General features: G+C 44.7%; 1 protein-coding gene across 1 annotated transcript in view; it reads left to right on the top strand.

Moving 5' to 3' along the window:
* The window catches only part of FAM184B (family with sequence similarity 184 member B), a 137,705-nt gene that overhangs the window by 46,773 nt on the left and 70,258 nt on the right, over positions 1–20,674 (top strand). Inside the window, exons 2-3 of the mRNA XM_003927463.4 lie at positions 16,939–17,691; positions 18,904–19,039. Coding sequence (XP_003927512.1) covers positions 16,939–17,691; positions 18,904–19,039 — 889 coding nt within the window. The remainder of the gene's footprint in view (positions 1–16,938; positions 17,692–18,903; positions 19,040–20,674) is intronic.

The following is a 20,674-nucleotide window of genomic DNA, read 5'->3' as shown; positions in this document are numbered from 1 at the left end:
GGGAGCAATGAGGAAAAACGAAAGGTTGGATAGAGAATGTTTGCTTCTTCATATTTGTCACCCTTAGATTTGCTTTTTGACTATGAAAAAAATGTCATTGACAGGACTCTAAGAAAGAAGTCTTGAAATTATCATTAACAGGAAAATCTTTTCCTTTTAATCAAATACAGTACTGGACATAGAAAAGCTACATGTTGGTTCGTATCATTTCTGGGTTTAAAAATATTCTGGGTTTAAAAAATAAAAAAAATATTTTTTAAAATTTCCTTTCCTTTGACAATTTTAACTGAACCAGTAATAAATCGTTGTAGGAAATAAGGAAATGAAACAAAGAAAAATTTTTTAAAAATTTAAATCTACTGTAATCCCATCACCCCGAGATTACGACTAACATGCTGAGATACCTCCTCCAAGTCTGACATCAGCATTTCTCTCAGCTCTCCAGGGCAGCACTTGCCCATGCTCCACACCTGGGAGCACTTTCCCCAGCACTCTTGCTTCCTACTGCCCCTCAATTCCCACCCCCTCCACCCATCAGGACACCTGCTTTCGCTGCAGCACTTGCACTGACTGCCCTGAGAGAAGGAGCCTGCAAGTTCTGAGCTCTCCTAGATTCGTTCTCCTGTCTTGTTGATACTTTAACTCACAGAGGGCAAGACATAAAGATCTTCTGGTCCAGCACTTTCAAAAATGTTTTCTGAGAAATGTTAATTTTCATTGTAATTTTTTAAAGAGACAAGTTCTCACTCTGTCCCCTGGGCTGGAGTGAACTGGTAGATCATAGCGCACTGTAGGCTTGACCTCCTAGGCTCTAGCAATCCTTCCACCTCAGCCTCCTGAGTAGCTGGGACTATAGGTGTGCTTGTGGATATGCAACACTGGCCTTGATCCTCTTCCATCAGCATCACCATCCTTATCTTCACCCCCATTGTCACCACCTTCGTCATCATTGTCATCGTCAAATTACGACCATCTTTCCTGGCTAATTTTTACATAAATTTTTGTAGAGACAGGGTCTCACTTTATTGCGCGGGCTGGTCTCAGATTCCTAGATTTAAGTGATCCTCCCACCTCAGCCTCTGAAAGTGCTGGGATTACAGGTGTGAACCATGGAACCTGAACTCATTGTAATTAAAAAAAAAAAAAAAAAAAAAAAAACTGCAATGGCCAACTGCTGGGGTAAATACAGTTAAGCAAATATCTTTAAAATAGAGCGAACCAAACATTCCCCAAGCTTACTTGACTCTGTCACTTTCATTACCTTTAGGAACTGTCAATTTAGTTTGACCATCTCATTTATTAGGTGATATGGTTTGGGTCTATGTCCCCACCCAAATCTCGTCTTGAATTGTAATCCCCATATGTCAAGGGAAGGATCTGGTGGGAAGTGATTGGATCATGGGGGTGGTTCTCATGATGGGGAGTGCTCACAAGATCTGATGATTTAAAAATGAAAGAGTTCTCACAAGATCTGACGATTTAAAAGTGCCAATTTCCCCTGAACTCTCTCTCTTCCCTGCCACCTTGTGAAGAAGGTGCCTGCTTCCCCTTCTCCTTCTGCCATGATTGTAAGTTTCCTGATGCCTCCCAGCCATGTGGAACTGTGAGTCAACTAAACCTCTCTTGTTCATACATTACCCAGTCTCAGGTAGTATCTTTATAGCAGTTTGAGAACAGACTAATACATTAGGAAAGGAAACTTTATTTTCTCAGAGAGACTATAGGGCTTGCCTAAGATCACACTGCTTGAGAGAGACAGAGATGGGTTTTGGGACTCGAGTCTCTTATTGACTGGCCTGGTGCCTCCTCCAGTATCCTGCAGAGACTTCAGCCTGTGCCAGCTTTCTGCCTGGAGGTTTCACACCACCCTGTGTGTTTGTGTGCACGTGATTCTCATGTCCAATGTGAGAGTAGGGACCAAGTCCTAATCTTTTGTTGTGTCTCCTCCAGTTCTGAAGTTGGTGTTCAGTGAGTAATACTGAGTTTACCTAGAAGGGTCAGGAATGCTGGCTGCAGTGTGTATCTGCTCTTCCTGACACGGTATCTATGTGTGTCCAGGTACCAGATTTCTAATTTCCCTTGAGATACTGAGCAGGTAACCTGCCTCAGTATTCATTCCATGTGATTGAGGCTGGTCAACTTCATCTTACGGATCCCTGAAATTCTTCTGGATGACCTGAAATTGTATAGTGGTGGCATGTGTGATTTTGAAACAAACTTGAAACAAACTTGGAACAAGGTTGCACCTTGTTTAAGAGTCTTGCTGCTCTGGATGTGATGAGATGCCACCTGGAGCTTCTGTCCAGCAGACAGGGAACCACGGAGCACAAACAACAGAGGTCATGTGGTTGTAGGTACTCTACACTTTCAGAAATGCGCTCTTGAATTCAACCTTGCATGAAGCTTTTCTGAGAATGAATACCACAACAACCGTAAGAACTTTTGGCTGTGTAAAGCGGAGGGCAAGCTTGCCCTCTGTACTGCCTAGACATTTCTGGAATCATTTCCTCCAGACCACCCTTCCTAGAACTCCTCTATCGGATGTCCCTTTTCTACCTGGCCTGGTAGACTGTCATGGACTTTCTGTAGATACTACTCATAGCATAAGTCAGAGACAAAAGATGGGCTGGCTGTGAACTTGACCCAGTATGGCCCTTCCATTTCTGATGTGCAGGTTAAAGCAGCAGCATCTGACCCATAACCCATAAACTGAGAATTCAGCATAGTCATTAGTAAAACTACCTGCTGCTATACTCGAGGCCACATGAAGTCAGAGCACAGAAATTCAGCCATTGCTGGGAAGACTACTGGCAAAGGTGACCTGAGTATCGTAAGTGGATGTTTGGGTTTTATGATGGTGTTGTTTGGACAATAATGTGTAACTTGAAGCATACTATTTATTTGAGGATTTTACAGACCATACAGTAATGAACTGAAAAACATATAAAGAGATTTTTCTCTGCTGAAAATAATGGCAAAAGTAAAAATTCATTTAGAATGCACATTCAACATATTTATATTTATCATGCTGCAGGATTTACCTTGTAAAGTTGCTTGGTGAACTGGAAAGTGCTATGTAAAAATAATGGTAGCATACATTGTTATACCACTCATATGGAAAAATGGATATGCATGTCTATTTAGATCTGCACACAAAAGCTGCTTTCAGGATTTAAATATATAAAATTGGCATCTAAACAGGTGAACGTGAGGAGTTGCTCTGTCTGTGTTTGAGTTTTCACAATTCCATTTATAAGCATGGTTATAGGGTTTGATGCTCCTGCTTGGATTAATTCTCTCTCAAAGTATTTCCTATGAAAAGTGTTAAGATTTCTTTATATTGCTTTTTTTTAGTAAAAATGCCATTCACACACATATATCTATTAACAAGGCTGGCCAACTAAGGGTGCTTACCAAAAAACTCTAAGCAAGTCATGGGCCTGTAGATGGAGGGGCTCTCATTAAGACCCTTCCTGGGAACCCACCCTCATCTTTCAGCTCAGTCTCAGCCTAAATTGGTTTGGGGAACAGTTGGGTTTCAATTACTCAGAAGCTGGTGTCTCACAGTTCAATGCCATGTGCAGCTAGGCGCCTAGCAACGGCTCTCTGATGGGCAATGATGAGATTTTAATTAGCGTTTTGGATCTATCCAGAAATCCATTTCAAGCTCATTTGCTCGAAGGAGCCCAACCTTGTTGGGAACCTGTTTGAGCCTGTTTCCTTAAAGAAAGGGACAGCAAACACACAACCGCTGCTCTCCCCAGGCCTCTCAGCACCTGAATCCAGGGCTTCCTTCTGGCAGTTTAGTTAGTCCTCTTTTCTGTGCCTAGAACACTCTCCACTCTGTGTGCAGGGATGTGAGTCAAGAGCAGTGACTGTGGCCTTTTGCTGTCCCGGGATCCCAGGAACCTCTGCTTCCCAGTTGAAGTGGGATAGCCATCCTCTCAGTCACACAAGCAGCAGAATCCTCTGGATTCTCCCCTCTCCCGCTCCCCATACACAGCGAGTCACCAGCCCTGCCACTCTTTTCATGGACAACTCTCTAGCCCAAACTCCCTCCCCTGACCCCTTCCTTAGTTAAGGCTGCATCACATGTAGACTGCTCTCTGCAATGATTCCAGAGAGGCAGTTATGAGATGCAGTGTTATTCCCCCTTGCTCCCAAGAGGCTAAATCTTGTGAGAAACTTCTGCATAGAACACATACCACAGGTCTCCAAAGTATGCACCCATCTGCCTTTCAGATCTTAGGCCCATTGCAAGGGAATGTTAAAAATGCAGATCTCGGGACCACCCCTGGACTCTCCGCATCAGACTGTCTGGGACAGGGCCTGGAGTCTGCATGATCACCACGTGCTAGTAAACAGGACACAGCTGGCACTCCCTAAAATGGATGCTGAACTCATGAGCATCTGACCCCTACCCACCTGTTCAGCATCATGCCATGGTGCTCTCCTCTCCCCTGCCGATGCCCTTCACCCCAGCTCTGGCCTGGAGGATGCCCCTTGCATGTCCTCACAGTCCACTCTATGTCATGTCTTTGTGCTACTTCCTGCTCATGTTACTTCCTTTGCCAATGGTTTCTTCCCCTTCCTGTCCAACTGACTGACAATTGCTCACCTTTCCAAACCCAACTCGGGTATCCTCTGCACTTGGATGCCCTTTCTGCTGGGTGAAGAGACTTTTTATTCATTCGACAAATATTCCCATGAGCCAGCCACTCTTCGGGGATCTGGTAGTGAACTCTGCAGACAGACTTTCACCTGCATATAATTCATATTCTAGAGAGAAAGATAAGCAAATGGAATTACTGGTGCATATGAAATTCTATGGGTTTTTTGGGAGAGGTTGTTTCTTTTTTTTGAGACAGAGTCTCGCTTTGTTGCCAGGCTGGAGTGTGGTGGCACGATCTTGGCTCACTGTAACCTCCAACTCCCTGGTTCAAGTGATTCTCCTGCCTCAGCCTCCCAAGCAGCTGGGACCACAGGCAGGTGCCACCATGCCCAGTTAATTTTTGCATTTTTAGTAGAGATGGGGTTTCACCATGTTAACCAGGATGATCTCGATCTCCTGACCTCATGATCCGCCTGCCTTGGCCTCCCAAAGTGCTGGCGTGAGCCACCATGCCTGGCCCTCTGTTTAATTTTTTGAGGAACCACCATACTGTGTTCCACAGTGGCTACACCATTTTACATTTCCACCAGCAATGTACAGGGGCTCCAATTTTTCCACATCCTCACTAACATTTCTCTTTTTGTGATGATAGCCATTCTAACGAGCCTGAAGTGGTTTTGAGGTTCATTTCCCTAACGATTAAAGATGTTGAGCATCCATTCATATGCTTATTTGTTGATTCTAAAATTTTGGACCTTAGCAATTGAAAGAATGGAGTTGCCATGAAATGAGATGAGAAATATTGTGGGAAGAGCAGGTATTAGAGGAAAAATCCAGAATCAAATTTGAGCAACATGCTCAATACCCAAGTAGAGATATTGGTAAGCAACAGAATCATGAGTCTGACATTCAGGTGGCAGATCCACCTTGGTCATATAAATCTGGGCGTCATTAGCAAATAGAGAATGCATTAAATCATGGAATTGAGTGAGATCCCAAGGGAATTTTTGCAAAAGAATAGAAACAGTCTGAGGCTAAAGCTCTGGGACACTCCTATTTGAAGGACGGGAGCTGAGGAGGATGTAACTAGCCAAAGAGATGAGAAGGAGTGGTCAGCGGTCAGTAGGAGTATGTCCTATTGTGGAAACCAAGTGAAGACAGTGTTTCAAGAAGAGGGAGTGATTAATTCGCTCTAATGAGGCTGAAAGGTTGAGCAGATGAAGACTGAGAATTGGCTATTGTTTTAGCAACATGGAGATCATTCTTGATTCTGATGAGCTGTTTGGGTGGATTAGTTAGTGTAAAAGCCTGATTGGAGAGAATTCAAGAGGAATAGAGGAGTTGAGAAATTAGTAACAATGGTTGTAAGTAGAGTATTTGAGGAGTTTGCTATAAAGGGGTGTAGAAAATGGAGAAAGTGGGATTAAAATAAAGATTTTTGTTCATGATCAAAACTACAGCACATTTATGTGTTGATGGGAGAGATCCACTGATGATAATGAAGGAGAAAAGGTGGAGGGACGTCTGGGACAATGTGATCCTTTCCTCCCTGCGCCTCCCTCTGCGCCTCTGCAGACTTCTAGCAAAGTACTTGAAATACCCCTAGATGGTAGTCCCTTTTTTCCTGTGGTTTTGCTTTCTGAGGTTTTACTTACCCAAGGTGAACTAAGGAAGGCCTGAAAATATTAAATGGAAAATTCCGGAAGTAAATAATTCATAAGTTTTAAATGGTTTGTTGTTGTGAGTAGCATGATAAGATCTTGTGCCATTCTCCTCTGTCCCTACTGGAATGTGAATCATCCCCTTGTCCAGAGTATCAGCGGTGTAGACCCTACCTGCCTATCAGCCACTAGCAGCTGTCACGATTATCAGATCAGCTGTCCTAGTGCTTGTTTTCCAGCAAGTAACCCTGATTTTTACTTCATAATGGCCCCAAGGCTCAAGAGGAGTGATGCGAGCACATTGTTATAATTGTTCTATTTTATTACAAGTGATTTTTGTTAACCTCTTCTTGTGCCTAATTTATAAATTAAACCTTATATAGGTATGTACGTATGTATAGGAAAAAACATAGTGTCTATAGGGCTTATTCTATACAAGCTTTCAGACATCCAATGGGCATCTTGGAATGTATCCCTCTCACTTAAGGGACGACTATTGTATATACTAATTAGCTTTCTTTTCTATCTCACTTTGTGCATCAGGCAGATTTTCCTGCAATAATGTGTAAAAACCACTCTAAATCTCAGTGGCTACAGCAGTGATTTATTTCCTGCTTAGCTTCACTGCTGTTCAGCTGCTTTCAGCTGGGTTTAGCTGAGCCAGCTGCATTCCAGACTCTGGGGTGGGGTCCAGCCCTGTATCTCTCATTCTGGGATCCATGGCTACCCAGCGCAGGCTTTACTTGTAGCAAGTGATAGAAGCGCAAGAAGGCAAGCCGAAGCCCATAAATACATCAAAAGCCTCTGTTTGCAACAAGTCCACTCACATTTCCATGGCCACAGCAAGTCACGCAGCCAAGTTCAACATCAACAGTGAAGACAAATGCCATCCACAGACTATGGCAAAGAAGGGGAAAGAAAGGGGGAGGATTCTTATATGGACAAATAATGTAATCTGCCACACTCCACTCGCCTGTAAGCCCCTCCACAGATGGTCTTATTTGTTCTGTTTTCCCAGTGCCTAGCATCATGCCAGGCATGTAGGAAATGTTGCAAAAACATTGAGTAAAAGCATATTATCAGCTTTTTTTCTAAAAGGGTATGGTTCTCCTCTTTCAACTTTGAACCCAGAAGGATTTGGATTTGATTCCCAGCACTCTCACTTTTTAGCTCAATGACTTCTGACAGTAATATCAAGAATAGTAAAAATCATAACCAATGGCATTTCTTAAGTGCTTAAGAAAGGTTAAGTGCTTTAAGAGCACTGTGAAGGGTTTTTGGTTCATAATGTCATTTAATCTAAAAACAAAACTCTCCACATGTCATGGATAAGGTAACTGAGACTCAGGTTCAGTAACATACTGAAGGTCACACAGCTAGAAAAAGGTGGAGTTCTATTATATTACCCCTATGTATGAAGTTAACCCCATCTGTAAAATAAGGCTAAGCATAAAAGCATTCACTTTGTAGAATTGTTATTAGGTTGGTGCAAAGGTAATCACAGTTTTGTCATTAAAAGTAACAGTGAAAACTGCCATTACTTTTGCACCAACCTAAATAGGTTAATTTTAAAAAACATGTAAATTATCTGGCCCAGTGAATGTCATACTCTGGGCACTCAACAGATATTATGTCCTTTTTTTCCATTTTCATTTCAATTCTGATTCCTGCTGCCAAACTTGAGGAAAACTTTCTTCAAGATCTGATGCTTAAAAGTCATTAACTGGAGCCTTGTTAAACCTTTAACACTCCACCTCTACAGCCCTAACAGGCCCTCTGCTGAAATCTTCTCCGAAGTCAAACCATGAGCAGTGGATTTCTAAAACTCTTAGGAAGTTTTGACTTGCTCAGAATTGCTCTTGGCTGCTGTTCCTTGATGGACTCTGAAGTCAGCCTTCCCTGCAGGAGGTGGGTTTATAAATGAGGCCTGGAGCAGTCTGATGTTCCAGTCTAGAATGTGGCGAGTGAAAGCAAGCAAGCAGATGGCAGAAGAAGAGTTGCCAAGCGACCTGCAAGGCATGAAGCCCAGGAGAAGAACGGGCTGCTCAAAAGCTGCTCAATGATTTCAGACATTCAGAACAAGTTGGAAGAGATTGTGTCTCTAAAACATGGGACCTTTCCTTTTGAGGAGATAGGATGAGTGAGGAGAGAATAAACAAGCATTTAATAAGTACTTACTATGTGTCAGACACCTAAGATATATAATCCTATTGATCCTCACAAAAACCAGGCCTGAGCTGTCTCCATTCTACAGGCAAGAAAACTGAGGCTCAAAGAGGTGAAATAACTTGAGCACATTTTTAAACATAAGCTCTGGGCAGTGTGTGGTAGCCCATGCCTGTAATCCCAGCACTTTGGGAGGCCGAAGTGGGTGGATCACCTGAGGTCAGGAGTTTGAGGCTAGCCTGGCCAACATGTGAAACCCCATCTCTACTAAAAATACAAAAAATTAGCCAGGCATGGTGGCATGCACCTGTAGTCCCAGCTACTCAAGAGACTGCGGTAGAAGAAACACTTGGACCCACGAGGCAGCGGTTGCAGCAAGCCGAGATAGCATCACGGCACTCCATCCTGGAAGACAGAGGGAGACAAAATAAAGGGTAAGCTCTGGTATTGAGAAGGCCAAGAATGCAAGGCTGAGCAGGGGATTTGAATATGTCAACAAGAATGTAATTGAAATGATTGACTGTGAGAGGTAGGCAGAGAAAGGACTGATGTTAAGATGGAAAGAGACTGCTAAACTAGGAGAGGGCTGGGTGCAGTGACACACACCTGTAATCCCAGCACTCTTAGGGGCTGAGGCAGTCACATAACTTGAGCTCAGGAGTCCAAGACCAACCTGGGAAACATATGAGACCCTGTCTCTAAAAAATAAAATGAAATAATCATCCAGGCATGGTGGCGTGCACCTGTAATCCCAGGTAGTCGGGAGGCTGAGGTGGGAAGATCACTTGAGCCCAGGAGATAAAGGCTGCAGTAAGCCATAATAGCACCAGCCTGGGACACAGAGAGAGACCCTGTCTCTCAACAAACAAACAAACAAACAAAAACCTAGGAGAGGACAAAGGCTCAAGCTCAGAGAACAAGTATAGAATGAGGGGAAGGGAGTAGAGAGGTGGAAAAAAGAGGGACCATGGTAAGAGTCAGTGCATGCCCCAGGGAGCGGTCCCAGGAGTGCCCTTGAGAGGTCGGTCAGTTGTGAACGCTTGCACAGGAAGACACTCTGGATGCTTGCAGTCATTCTCAACGATCTTTGAACTACTTTTATGACACAAGATGGCAGGCATGTTGTCCTCCTTTCTCTTTCATCTCTTCCTGAGGCTCCTGTATTAATTATGAAGATGAGTTTTTTAAGGTCAGGTATTGGGATTTTATTAGTTGCATTCTGAGGAAAAAGCAGAGTTCTGGCTTACTGGCAGAAATGGAGAAAAGAGTAAAGAAAATTTTACTTGATAACAATGAAATGAGAAACATGTCGATAATCTCCCACAGAAACGCCTTAATGGCTCTCGAGAGGAGCCAGAGAAATCAATTATAGCTTATACAATGGCACGTGAAGCAGCCAAAAATAAAACCAAGAAATCTCTTTTTTTAAACAGACAAGTAACTCTTTTTTTAAATGGACAAGTAACAATTATATACATTTACGGTTTCCAGCATGTGTTTTGATGTAGGCGTATGTGATGAAATGGCTAAATCAGGCTATTTGACATATGTATTACCTCATATACTTATCATTTTTTTGTGGTGAGAACACTTAAAATCTGCTCTCTTAGCAATTTTCAAATATATAATATATTATTAAATGCAGTCACTGGGCTATAAAACAGATCTCTTGAACTTATTCCTTTAACTGAAATTTTGTGTCTTTTGACCAACACTAATTTCTTTTCTTTTTTTTTTTTTTTTTTTTTTGTCTTTTGAGACAGAGTCTCTTCTGTCACCCAGGCTGGAGTGCAGTGGGACGGTCTTGGCTCACTGCAACCTCCACCACCTGGGTTCAAGTGATTCTCCTGCCTCAATCTCCCAAGTAGCTGGGATTACAGGTGTGCACCACAATGCATGGCTAATTTTTGTATTTTTAATGGAGATGGGGTTTCACTATGTTGGCCAGGCTGGTATTGAACTCCTGACCTCAAGCGATCCACCCACCTTGGCCTCCCAAAGTGCTGGGATTACAGGTGTGAGCCACTGCACCCAGCCCCAACATTAATTTATGTACAGAAATAGCATGGTCTCCAAAATCTGTTATGAAGTTTAAAAAAATCAAAGTGCAGATGAATGTGTATGTGTATGAAAGATGGCGAAAATATGTGATATGAAGTATGTGACATAACATTCTTGTTACGTACAGGCTATCCCTGAAACGATATATGAGTATCCTTCTGTGCAGAGAGGAGAGGGGAAGAGGAGGGAAGGGGAGGAGCCATTTACCAGACTTCAGCATAACAGAACAGTTTGGGCAAATCCTTGGTGTCCCCAAGGGATGCCACATTTTGTTGGATTTGGGGACTTTGGTTGCCAGACACTGTGACTAAATGTGAACATGCCAAGGTGCCCTTAGACATTGTGAGCCCACCGTGGGGTACCCTCTCTTCTACCTCCAGCCTGAATCTGATTATGTGTTAATTCTGGGTGGGCACTTAGGAAGAGTTTTCACATGATAGGGCAGATTCACATGAGTGTGCATGCTGGAAACAGCTGAAGCCCCCTAAGGCCCCAATTCAGGGGCCTCTGGTTCCTACTCCAACAGATATAACATTGGGGTTATTTTTAAAATTTTAATTGAGTGTTTTGTGGCATCAGGATATACAATATCTTCAACTAAATTATCTGTTGTGCGGGTGTAGGTGAACACAGGAACCCCATACCCCAAGGTCTATTTCATCCTTTTTTTTTTTTTTTTTTGAGACAGAGCCTTACCCTGTTGCACAGGCTGGAGTACAATGGTACAATCTCGGCTCACTGAAACCTCTGTCTCTCTGGTTCAAACAATTCTTCTGCCTCAGCCTCCCGAGTAGCTGGGATTATAGGCGCCCACCACCATGCCCAACTAACTTTTGTATTTTTAGTAGAGTTGGGGTTTCACCATGTTGATTGGCCAGGCTGGTCTCAAACTCCTGACCTCATGATCCACCTGCCTTAGCTTCCCAAAGTTCTCGTATTACAGGTGTGACTCATTGCGCCCGAACTTCATCCTTAGTAGAATCACCAAAAACAAATTTCATAGGACAATTTTTTTAAAGCATGTTTTTTCTTTACCACAAGAAAACCTCATTAATGTTAACAGTTTGCCCTGGGGCACAAGCTTGACTCTATTAAAGGGAAAAATCAGTCTTTTCCTGTCATTTTGGGGTTTAACTGTACAGAAGAGCTAAAATAGTGGGCCTCAACCAGCATCTAGGATTTCCAGAGGGTCCCCCCACTGAAACCGATAAGAGTTGCTCACTTTGCCTAAACGATGCAAGTAATGAGGTTTACACTGAACACCTGCTTTCCTTCTGAATGTCCGAAGTTTCGGTACATACCTGATGAAGGTTGCCTACCTGACTCTCCTCCAATAAAAATTTTGTATGCTGTCTTTAATGAGCTTCCTTGGTAGACAGTATTTCATATATATTGTCACAGCTCCTTGCTAGGTGAATTAAGTATGTCCTGTGTGACCACTGAAAGAGAACCCTTTGAAGCTTGCCCCTAGATTTCCTCCAGATTTCACCCCATGTACCTTTCCTTTTAGCTGAATTTGCTTCGTACCTTTCACTGTCATAAATCATAGCCACAAGCATGGCTATATACTGAGTCCTGTGAGTCCTCTAATGAATGGTTAAACCAGGGGCTAATCTTGGGACCCCCAACAGGTACTAATAGATGCTGTTACAGATAAATGCCAAGATGTCAGAAGCTCAACATGGTAGTTATTGATGTAAAGATTGATGACAGTGTTCCTGAGAGAGTAGGTGGCCTTCTCCCTGGTCCTTCAGGGCCCGGATGCCTTCCATCTTGAACTCTGCCTTCCTCTAAGACCTCTGACTCCTCTGCATTAAGGTTGCAGATGGAAAAAGAAACTGTGGGAAGGACATGAGCCCTTCTTAATGTTCCCACACTGCCCTCAGGATGACACACATCACATCTACCCAAATTCCATTGGCAATCACCAGTCATAGGACCTCACCTAAAGGCAAGGGGCTAGGAAATGGAGCCTCTTCTCAGTGGCTGCTCTGCAGCAGCTCTTCCCTGTGGAAGGAAAGCATGAATCCTTGATGACCTACAGCAGCTCCATAGCAAATACTTACTATGAACCGATTGTGTACTCAACTTTATGCCAAGTGCTACTGAGCAGCCCAAAGAAGTGATATTGTTCTTGTCCATGTGCAGCTTGACATGGAAAAGGGGATTGGTGACCCCAAGGGTGAGGAGGCAAGGCCCACTTTTTCTGGAAAGTCTTCTTTCGTCCCAGACCTCTTCCTCTGTGTTTCCACAGTAACTGGTGATAAATCCTTTTGTAGCACTCATTGCAGTACATTGAAACTTTCCATTTTCTTGTCTGACTCTCCAACTGAATTATAATATTTTTAAAGTTGCAGATTCAGTTGTCTTATTGATCAGCATGTAACCCCAGTGCCCAGCACAGAGCCTGCCACATCTGAGATGTGCAGTGAATCCACGAATGAATAAATGACTGAGTGAGATGGTGAGATGCAATGTGGCACTATGCTTGGAATGTGTGCTTCAGCGTTACTCAAACCTGCTTATGACTGGGACTTTACAAAAGTTACTGAACTTCTCTGAACCTCAGTTGCTCAGAAAAATACCAAATTGCAGGGTTACCATGAGGATTATCTGAGACTATGAATGTATATACAGCATCTGTCCCTGTGCTAGGCACATAGTAAATTTGATTTAAATAATATTTGTTATTAACCTAAATTATAGCCAATGGGAAACCAATTTCAGCTTCTAGATATATTCTTTTTTTAAAATTGTACTTTAAGTTCTGGGGCACATGTGCAGATCCTGCAGGATTGTTGCACAGATACACACATGCCATGGTGATTTGCTGTCTCAGACCCCAGTATGTGACATTCCCCTCCCTATGCCCTTTTGTTCTCATTGTTCAACATCTACCTATGAGTGAGAAATTGCAATATTTGGCTTTCTGTTCTTGTGGCAGTTTGCTGAGAATTATGGTTTCCAGATTCATCCATGAACTCATCCTTTTTTATGGCTGCATAGTATTTTCTGGTGTATATGTACCAGATTTTCTTTGTTCAGTGTCTCATTGATGGGCATTTGGGTTGGTTCCAGGTCTTTGCTATTGTAAACAGTGCCACAATGAACATAGCATGTGCATGTATCTTTAAAATAGAATGGTTTATAATCCTATGGGTATATACACAGTAAGAGGATTGCTGGGTCAAATGGAATTTCTATTTCTGGATCCTTAAGGAATTGCCACACTGTCTTCCACAATGGTTGAACTAATTTATACTCCCACCAACAGTGTAAAATGTTCCTATTTGTCCACATCCTCTCCAGCATCTGTTATCTCCAGATTTTTTAAGGATTGCCATATCAGGCAGAGACAGTGAAAAATAAGATCTTAGGCTGTGTCCTGGATATACATTCTCTTTCTTCAAGATCTGTAGTCTCTAGGTAAACCATTGTTAAATCTATTATACATGTCACTCTAGTGGTGCTGACTGGCCTTCAATGATGATTTTGTAATTAATGCACACATGCACAGACACACAGGCACACAGTGATACCAAAACTTCCTCTCATACACTATTCCTGATTGGTCTATTTTCTGTTTCTTAACTATCTAATCCTCTAGTTTTTTACTTTTTTTTGAAGCCACAGAAAGCTTTTTTTTTTTTTCTAAACCCTATGCTAGGGAAGCCCAAGTGTGAAAGCCCTTCCCTGGTTGATGGGGGTCCCCACCTGCTCAGCCTCCCCCTAGCTCCCCAATGTTGCCCTGACCTCCATTGGAGAACTCAAGACCACAAGGAGCACAGTTTGAAAACCATGGGTGAAGCAGTAGTAGGAACTTGGCAATGAAGTTAGAGTCTAGTTCAGTAGACAGCCTCATGGATAAGTAATAACCAGAAACCCCAAAGCCTAAAAGTAAATCCTTGTGAAAGGGTGTGGTGGGGAGTCTTCAGGAAAACTTTTCTGATCGTAAATGCTCCAGGATGCCAATGTCATGTTTGGCATCTGACTCCACAGTGTCTATACCAGCCCAGCGTCTCTTGCATTTTTCTCAGTGAGGACATCTCATGCAGGGCTCACCCTGAGCTGGATTTCTCAGTCTTTGACCCCCTCATCTCCAGCGATCTTTTCCTCTACTTGGCCTCAGTCACACACTCCCTTTGACACTTGACCTTGTCATCACCAAAAAACTGCCTCCACTCCATTTTTCCTGCTTTCTGGCCCTTGAAAATACCTTGTCTTCTCTTTCTGTCACACCCACCAAATAAAACTCCAACTCCAGATAACCCATCCATCCTTTCTGTCCTTCTTTGAACTCATTCAGATGAACCTGACTGAGGAAGATCTCACAGCAAAACAGAGAGAACTGTAACTCAGCATGACCTCTGATGCCACACTGTGACATAGACCACTGGCTTCTCCCTTCCTAAAAATGAGTTCACAACTTCTCACTCTTCACACCTCTATGCTTTCTTCCTGTCTTCCAACTCAGCTCACTCTTAGTGACCTTGGCTCATTCCACTGAGAATGCAGAAGCCACCTTCTCATGTCTACAAGACAAGTGCTCCATCGTTTACCTGTCCCAAGTGCCACACACCTGTTTCCACCTCTTCCTTCCATCCTACCCCCATGAGGATGTGCTCTCACAGCTCTTAAAACCAATCTCCGTGGTACCCTTCTCAGGGGTTTTGGCCCTTCATTATCATTATTCCTGGGGCTTCAACCTCTGTTTGTTTTTGAAACAGGGTCTCATTCTATCACCCAGGCTGGAGTGCAGTGGCAGGATCACAGCTCACTGTAGCCTCAATTCCCCCAGCCCAAGTGATCCTCTCACCTCAGCCTCCCAAGTAGCTGGGACCTCAGGCATGTACCACCATGCCCAGCTTTTTTTTTTTTTTTTTTTTTTTTTTTGGTAGAGGCAGGATCTCCCTATCCTGCTGAGGCTGGTAACAAAATCCTAGGCTCAAGTAATCCTCCTGCCTCAACCTCCCAAAGAGCTGGGATTACAGGCATGAGCCACTGTGACTGGCTTCAACTTCTAGATTCTCCATGGGGTCACTCCTATCATCCTACGGATATGTTCTGGAATCTCTCATCAAGCAAACAGCAGCAAAACTCTCCAGACTCCACCTCCCTCATCTGTAGCTCAGGTTGGCTCCTCTGAGCACCAGACATTTATCTCTGTGTGCCTTGGTGCTGTCTCCACTAGGATGTGCAGAGGTACATAAAACTTAGCATGTCCAAATTAGACTTCTCGATTTTCTTCTCCATGCCTGTTCTACCTACAGTTTTTCCCACTTCAGGAAACACCAACATGTGGCTCAGGCAAACATCCTAGGAGTGATTCTCCTGGGCTTCTCACTGTTCTCCTGTCTTCCTTCATTCAGTTCTTCACATAGCAAAGAAAGCATTCTTTTTGTTTTCTTTTGCGTTAAAAGTGGAAGAACAGAACTCCTTGTCTATTTCCTGATCCTATAAGAAAAGCATTTAGTCTTTCACCCTTGAGGATGGTGTTAACCGGGGACTTTTCCTAGATGTGCCGTATGAGGCTGAGAAGAGTCCCTTCTGTGGCTTGTTTGTTGAGTGTTTTTATCATGCAAAGATGTTGAATTTTGTCAGCTGTTTTTTTTTCTGTGTCTATTGAGACAGTCCTGCGGTTTTTGTCCTTTACTCTGTTGATGTGGGGTATTACATTAGCTGATTTTCACATTATACTGGACTTTTTATATATTGCTCTGTCCAGTTTTTTGCTTTTGTTTTTTGTTGTTTTGAGATGGAGTTTCATTTGTTTTTGCACAGGCCGAACTACAATGGTGTGATCTCGGCTCACTGCAACCTCTGCCTCCTGGGTCAAGTGATTCTCCTGCCTCAGCTTTCCTAGTAGCTGGGATTAGAGGTGCATGCCACCATGCTTAGCTAATTTTTGTATTTTTAGTAGGGACCGGGGTTTCACCATGTTGGCTAGGCTGTTCTCAAACTTCTGACCGCAGGTCATCCGCCTGCCACAGCCTCTCAAAGTGCTGGGATTACAGGCATGAGCCACTGCGCCCGGCCTCTGTCCAGTTTTCTAAGTGTTTTGTTCAGGGGTTTGCATTCCAGAGTGTTCCTTCTGAACAAATGAGATGACATCACTTCTCTGCTTTAAAGCTCTTCCGTGGATTCCCACCGTACTCCAGAGGTCCCCTTCGGAATTTGGCTCAAGCTGCCCTCTCTGGGGCCTTTGTGCAATGTCACCCCTTTGCTCTGCTCCCAGTCCAAATCCTTCCCTACCGCACTTCCCTGATCTCTCACTGGCTTCTCCCGGAAACAGTTCCTAATAAATCCCCTCTATGCAAATCCTCTTCTTAGGCGCCACTTCTGTAGATCAACCACTATGCAGAAGCATCTCTGGTCCCCTCGGCGTTCGCACACCCCCAGCCTCTTCGCCCTAACTGGGCTCTGATGATTTTCCTGCAGGTGATTTATGCCCTGAACACCCGCCAGGATGAGGCAGAGGCCAGCATGGAGGCGCTACGGGACGCGCACCAGGAGGAGCTCCAGAATGCCATGGCAGAGACCAAGGCCAGGCTCCTGCAGGAACAGGGCTGCGTGGAGGAGGAGGCCCTTCTCCAGCGCATCCAGGCCCTGGAGAGCGCCCTGGAGCTGCAGAAGAGGCTGACGCAGGAGGCTCTGGCTGAGTCAGCCTCGTGCCGGCTGGAGACCAAGGAGAGAGAGCTGAGAGTGGAGGCAGAGCACGCCGAGCGGGTCCTCACGCTCTCCAGGGAAATGCTGGAGCTCAAGGCTGACTACGAGAGGAGGCTTCAGCACCTGACGAGCCATGAGGCTCCCCTGCGGGGCCGGCTGCCCCAGGAGAGCCCTGACACCAAGTCAGAGCCAGGCCAGGGCCCGGAGATGCAGGAGGTCCTGCTAGAGGTGCAGCGGTTGCGAATGGAGAACCAGCAGCTGAGCAAGGACTACGCCCGCAAGGCTGAGGAGCTGCAGGCCACCTACGAGCGGGAAAACGAGGCCATCCGGCAGGCCATGCAGCAGTCGGTAAGCCAGGCCCTGTGGCAGTGGCAGGAGAAGGAGTCGGACCTCCGCAAGAACTTCCAGGTCCAGGAGTCCGCCCTGCAGGCTCAGGTCCGGAAGCTGGAAGGAGACTTGGAGCACAGAGGCCGAAAGATCAGTGACCTGAAAAAGTACGCCCAGAAGCTGAAGGAAAGGATTCAGGTAAAGCAGCATCTCTTCATACAACTTCACAGGGATAATCAGCAGGGCTGCTTATTGTGAACCTGCTACAGGTCAGCCACTGTGCCAAGCACTTGCCTTCTATGGAGGTGAGCCCTATTATCTCCATTGAATTCAACTGCATTCATTTCACAAATATTTATTTATTTATTTATTTATTTATTTATTTATTTGCTTGCTTTTTTCTTTTTGAGATGGAGCCTCACTCTGTCACCCAGGCAGGAGTGCAGTGGCATGATCTCAGCTCACTGCAACCTCCACCTCCCAGGTTTAAGCAGTTCTGCCTCAGCCTCCCTAATAGCTGGGAATACAGGCACTCACCACCACACCCAGCTAATTTTTGTATTTTCAGTAGAGACGTTGGCCAGCCTAGTCTTGAACTCCTGGCCTCTGTCTGCCTCAGCCTCCCAAAGTGCTGGGATTACAGACTTGAGCCACTGCGCCCAGCCCACAGATATTTATTGAACCCTGACTGTCTGCCACGGCCAGGGCAGGGACACATGGTGAGTTATACTTGGTCTCTAACTTTGGAAAACTTGGAAACTTACAGTCTACAGATGAGAAGCTAATACTGAAATTGAGAGGCTTAAGGACTGGTCTGCCTTGGCACATGGCTAATACATGTTTGAACTCAGGTCAGCCTGATTCTAAAGCCCCTGTTAGTTTCATAGCAACCTGCCTGTCCTAAAATACTCAGGACTTTGTGTTTATAGAGAGCAGGATCATTGGTGATTCAGTTATGTGAACCCCATAAAAGCACAGAGCCCCATCTTTAAAAGTAGCAGCAGTTAACATTTTTTGTATGTGGGTGTATTTAGTAGAGACAGAGTTTTACCATGTTGGCTAGGATGGTCTCGATCTTCTGGCCTCAAGATCCACCTGCCTCAGCCTCCCAAAGTGCTGGGATTACAGAGCCACTGCACCTGGCCAGCAGTTAACATTTCTAATACTCCCTGAGCATTGTTTTTTGTTTTTTGGTTTTTTTTACCAGACACTTTATCTCATTTAATCCTCACTACAGAAAGGTCAGAGGATGAGGAAGGATTTGATGAGCCCTGAGCCACTGAATTCCACAGACTCAGGGCTTCTGCTGTGCACATACCCGCCTTTCAGGTCTGATGGCTGTTCGGTGTACACAGGATGTCTCTATACAGAACTGTAACCAGAGCAATGGGACCCTTCCTGTCTGTTTAGGACCTGGATGTGCAGCTCAAGGAGGCTCGACAGGAGAATTCAGAGTTGAAAAGCACTGCAAAAAAACTTGGGGAGAAGCTGGCTGCTGCCAAAGACAGAATGATGCTGCGGGAGTGTCATGGGACGCAGAAGACAGGTAAGAAGCCCTGGGATGATTTCCTTAAAAGACCAAGGTTAGCTGCCAGGTGGGCCTGGTGCTACTGGCAGCCTTGAGCCTGCTAAGGGAGCAGAGAGGAGGGCCAGGGTTTCTTGATCTGACCTGCTTGGTGCGTGAGACCAATCCCTGCTGGGTACAGGTGAGCTGACACCTACAGCTGCCTTGCCTGGAGCTAGCCCAGGTTGGACATCTAAAAGGACCCCTTGCCCCAAAATGTTTCCCCACCAGACTCACCACAGTGCCTGAAATTCTTAGCACTGACTCATCCCACCCCTTACCATTTAACACAATGCTTTATGCTTTTCACGTCATTTGACACAATTATGCTATTGGGCCTTTCCAATAATTTTGGGTGATAAGTATTGTCAATCTGGTTGGGCAGACTGATGGTGGCTTATGCCTGTAATCCAGCACTTTAGGAGGCTTAGGAGGGAGGGCCACTTCGGCCCAGGACTTTGAGACCAGCCTGGGCAACATGAGACCCCCATCTATACGAAAAAATAAAAATTTAAGTACAGGCTAGGCATGGTGGCTCACGCCTGTAATCCCAGCACTTTGGGAGGCCAAGGCAGGTGAATCACCTGAGGTCAGGAGTTTGAGATCAGCCTGGCAAACATGGTAAAACCCTAAAAATACAAAAATACAAAAAAATACAAAAAATACAACAATACAAAATTAGTTAACATTTGTGTGTATGTGTGTGTGTATTTAGTAGAGACAGAGTTTTACCATGTTGGCCAGGATGATCTTCTGACCTCGAGATCCACCTGCCTCAGCCTCCCAAAGTGCTGGGATTACAGGCATGAGCCACCGCCCCTGCCTAAAAATACAAAAAATTTAGCCAGAGCATGGTGGCATGGGCCTGTAATCACAGCTACTTGGGAGGCTGAGGTAGGAGACTTGCTCGAGTCCTGGAGGCAGAGGTTGCAGTGAGCTGAGGCTGCCCCACGCACTCTGGCCTGGGCAACAACAATGAAACTCCATCTCAAAAAATAATAATAATAATACAAAGTATTGTCTCGAAATTTTGGGCTCAAGTGATCCTCCCACCTTGGCCTCCCAAAGTGCTGGGATTACAGGCGTTAGCCACCACACCCAGCCCAAAAAGTATTGCCAATCTTTCATGTTACAGATGAGGAAATGAGACCAAGAAAGGGTAAGTGCCTGGCTCAAGGTCAGCCAATTAGTTGGTGATACAATATTGCTTGTATCCAAAAATACATGATTCTAAGTGCCTTCCCCTAGGCCCCCTCAACAGAAAGCTCTTGACACTGGGAAATATAACAAAGGCATAAAACATGGGAGCTGCCTTCAGGGAGCTCATAGGACTGTACATTACAGCCCACAGCATGCTTTGATATCAAAGGCAGCAGATAAATAATGTGCATGAGAAAGAAGTCGGCCAAGGGCGGAGGCTCAAGCCTATAATCCCAGCACTTTGGGAGGCCAAAGTGGGTGGATCACGAGGTCAAGAGATTGAGACCATCCTGGTCAATATGGTGAAACCCCATCTCTACTAAAAATACAAAAAATGAGCTGGGCGTGGTGGTGCGTGCCTGTCATCCCAGCTACTCAGGAGGCTGAGGCAGGAGAATTGCCTGAACCCAGGAGGCG

Source organism: Saimiri boliviensis, chromosome 3 (genome assembly GCF_048565385.1).
Source record: "Saimiri boliviensis isolate mSaiBol1 chromosome 3, mSaiBol1.pri, whole genome shotgun sequence".
NCBI lineage: Eukaryota > Metazoa > Chordata > Mammalia > Primates > Cebidae > Saimiri > Saimiri boliviensis.
This window is presented reverse-complemented; position numbering and strand designations above follow the sequence as displayed.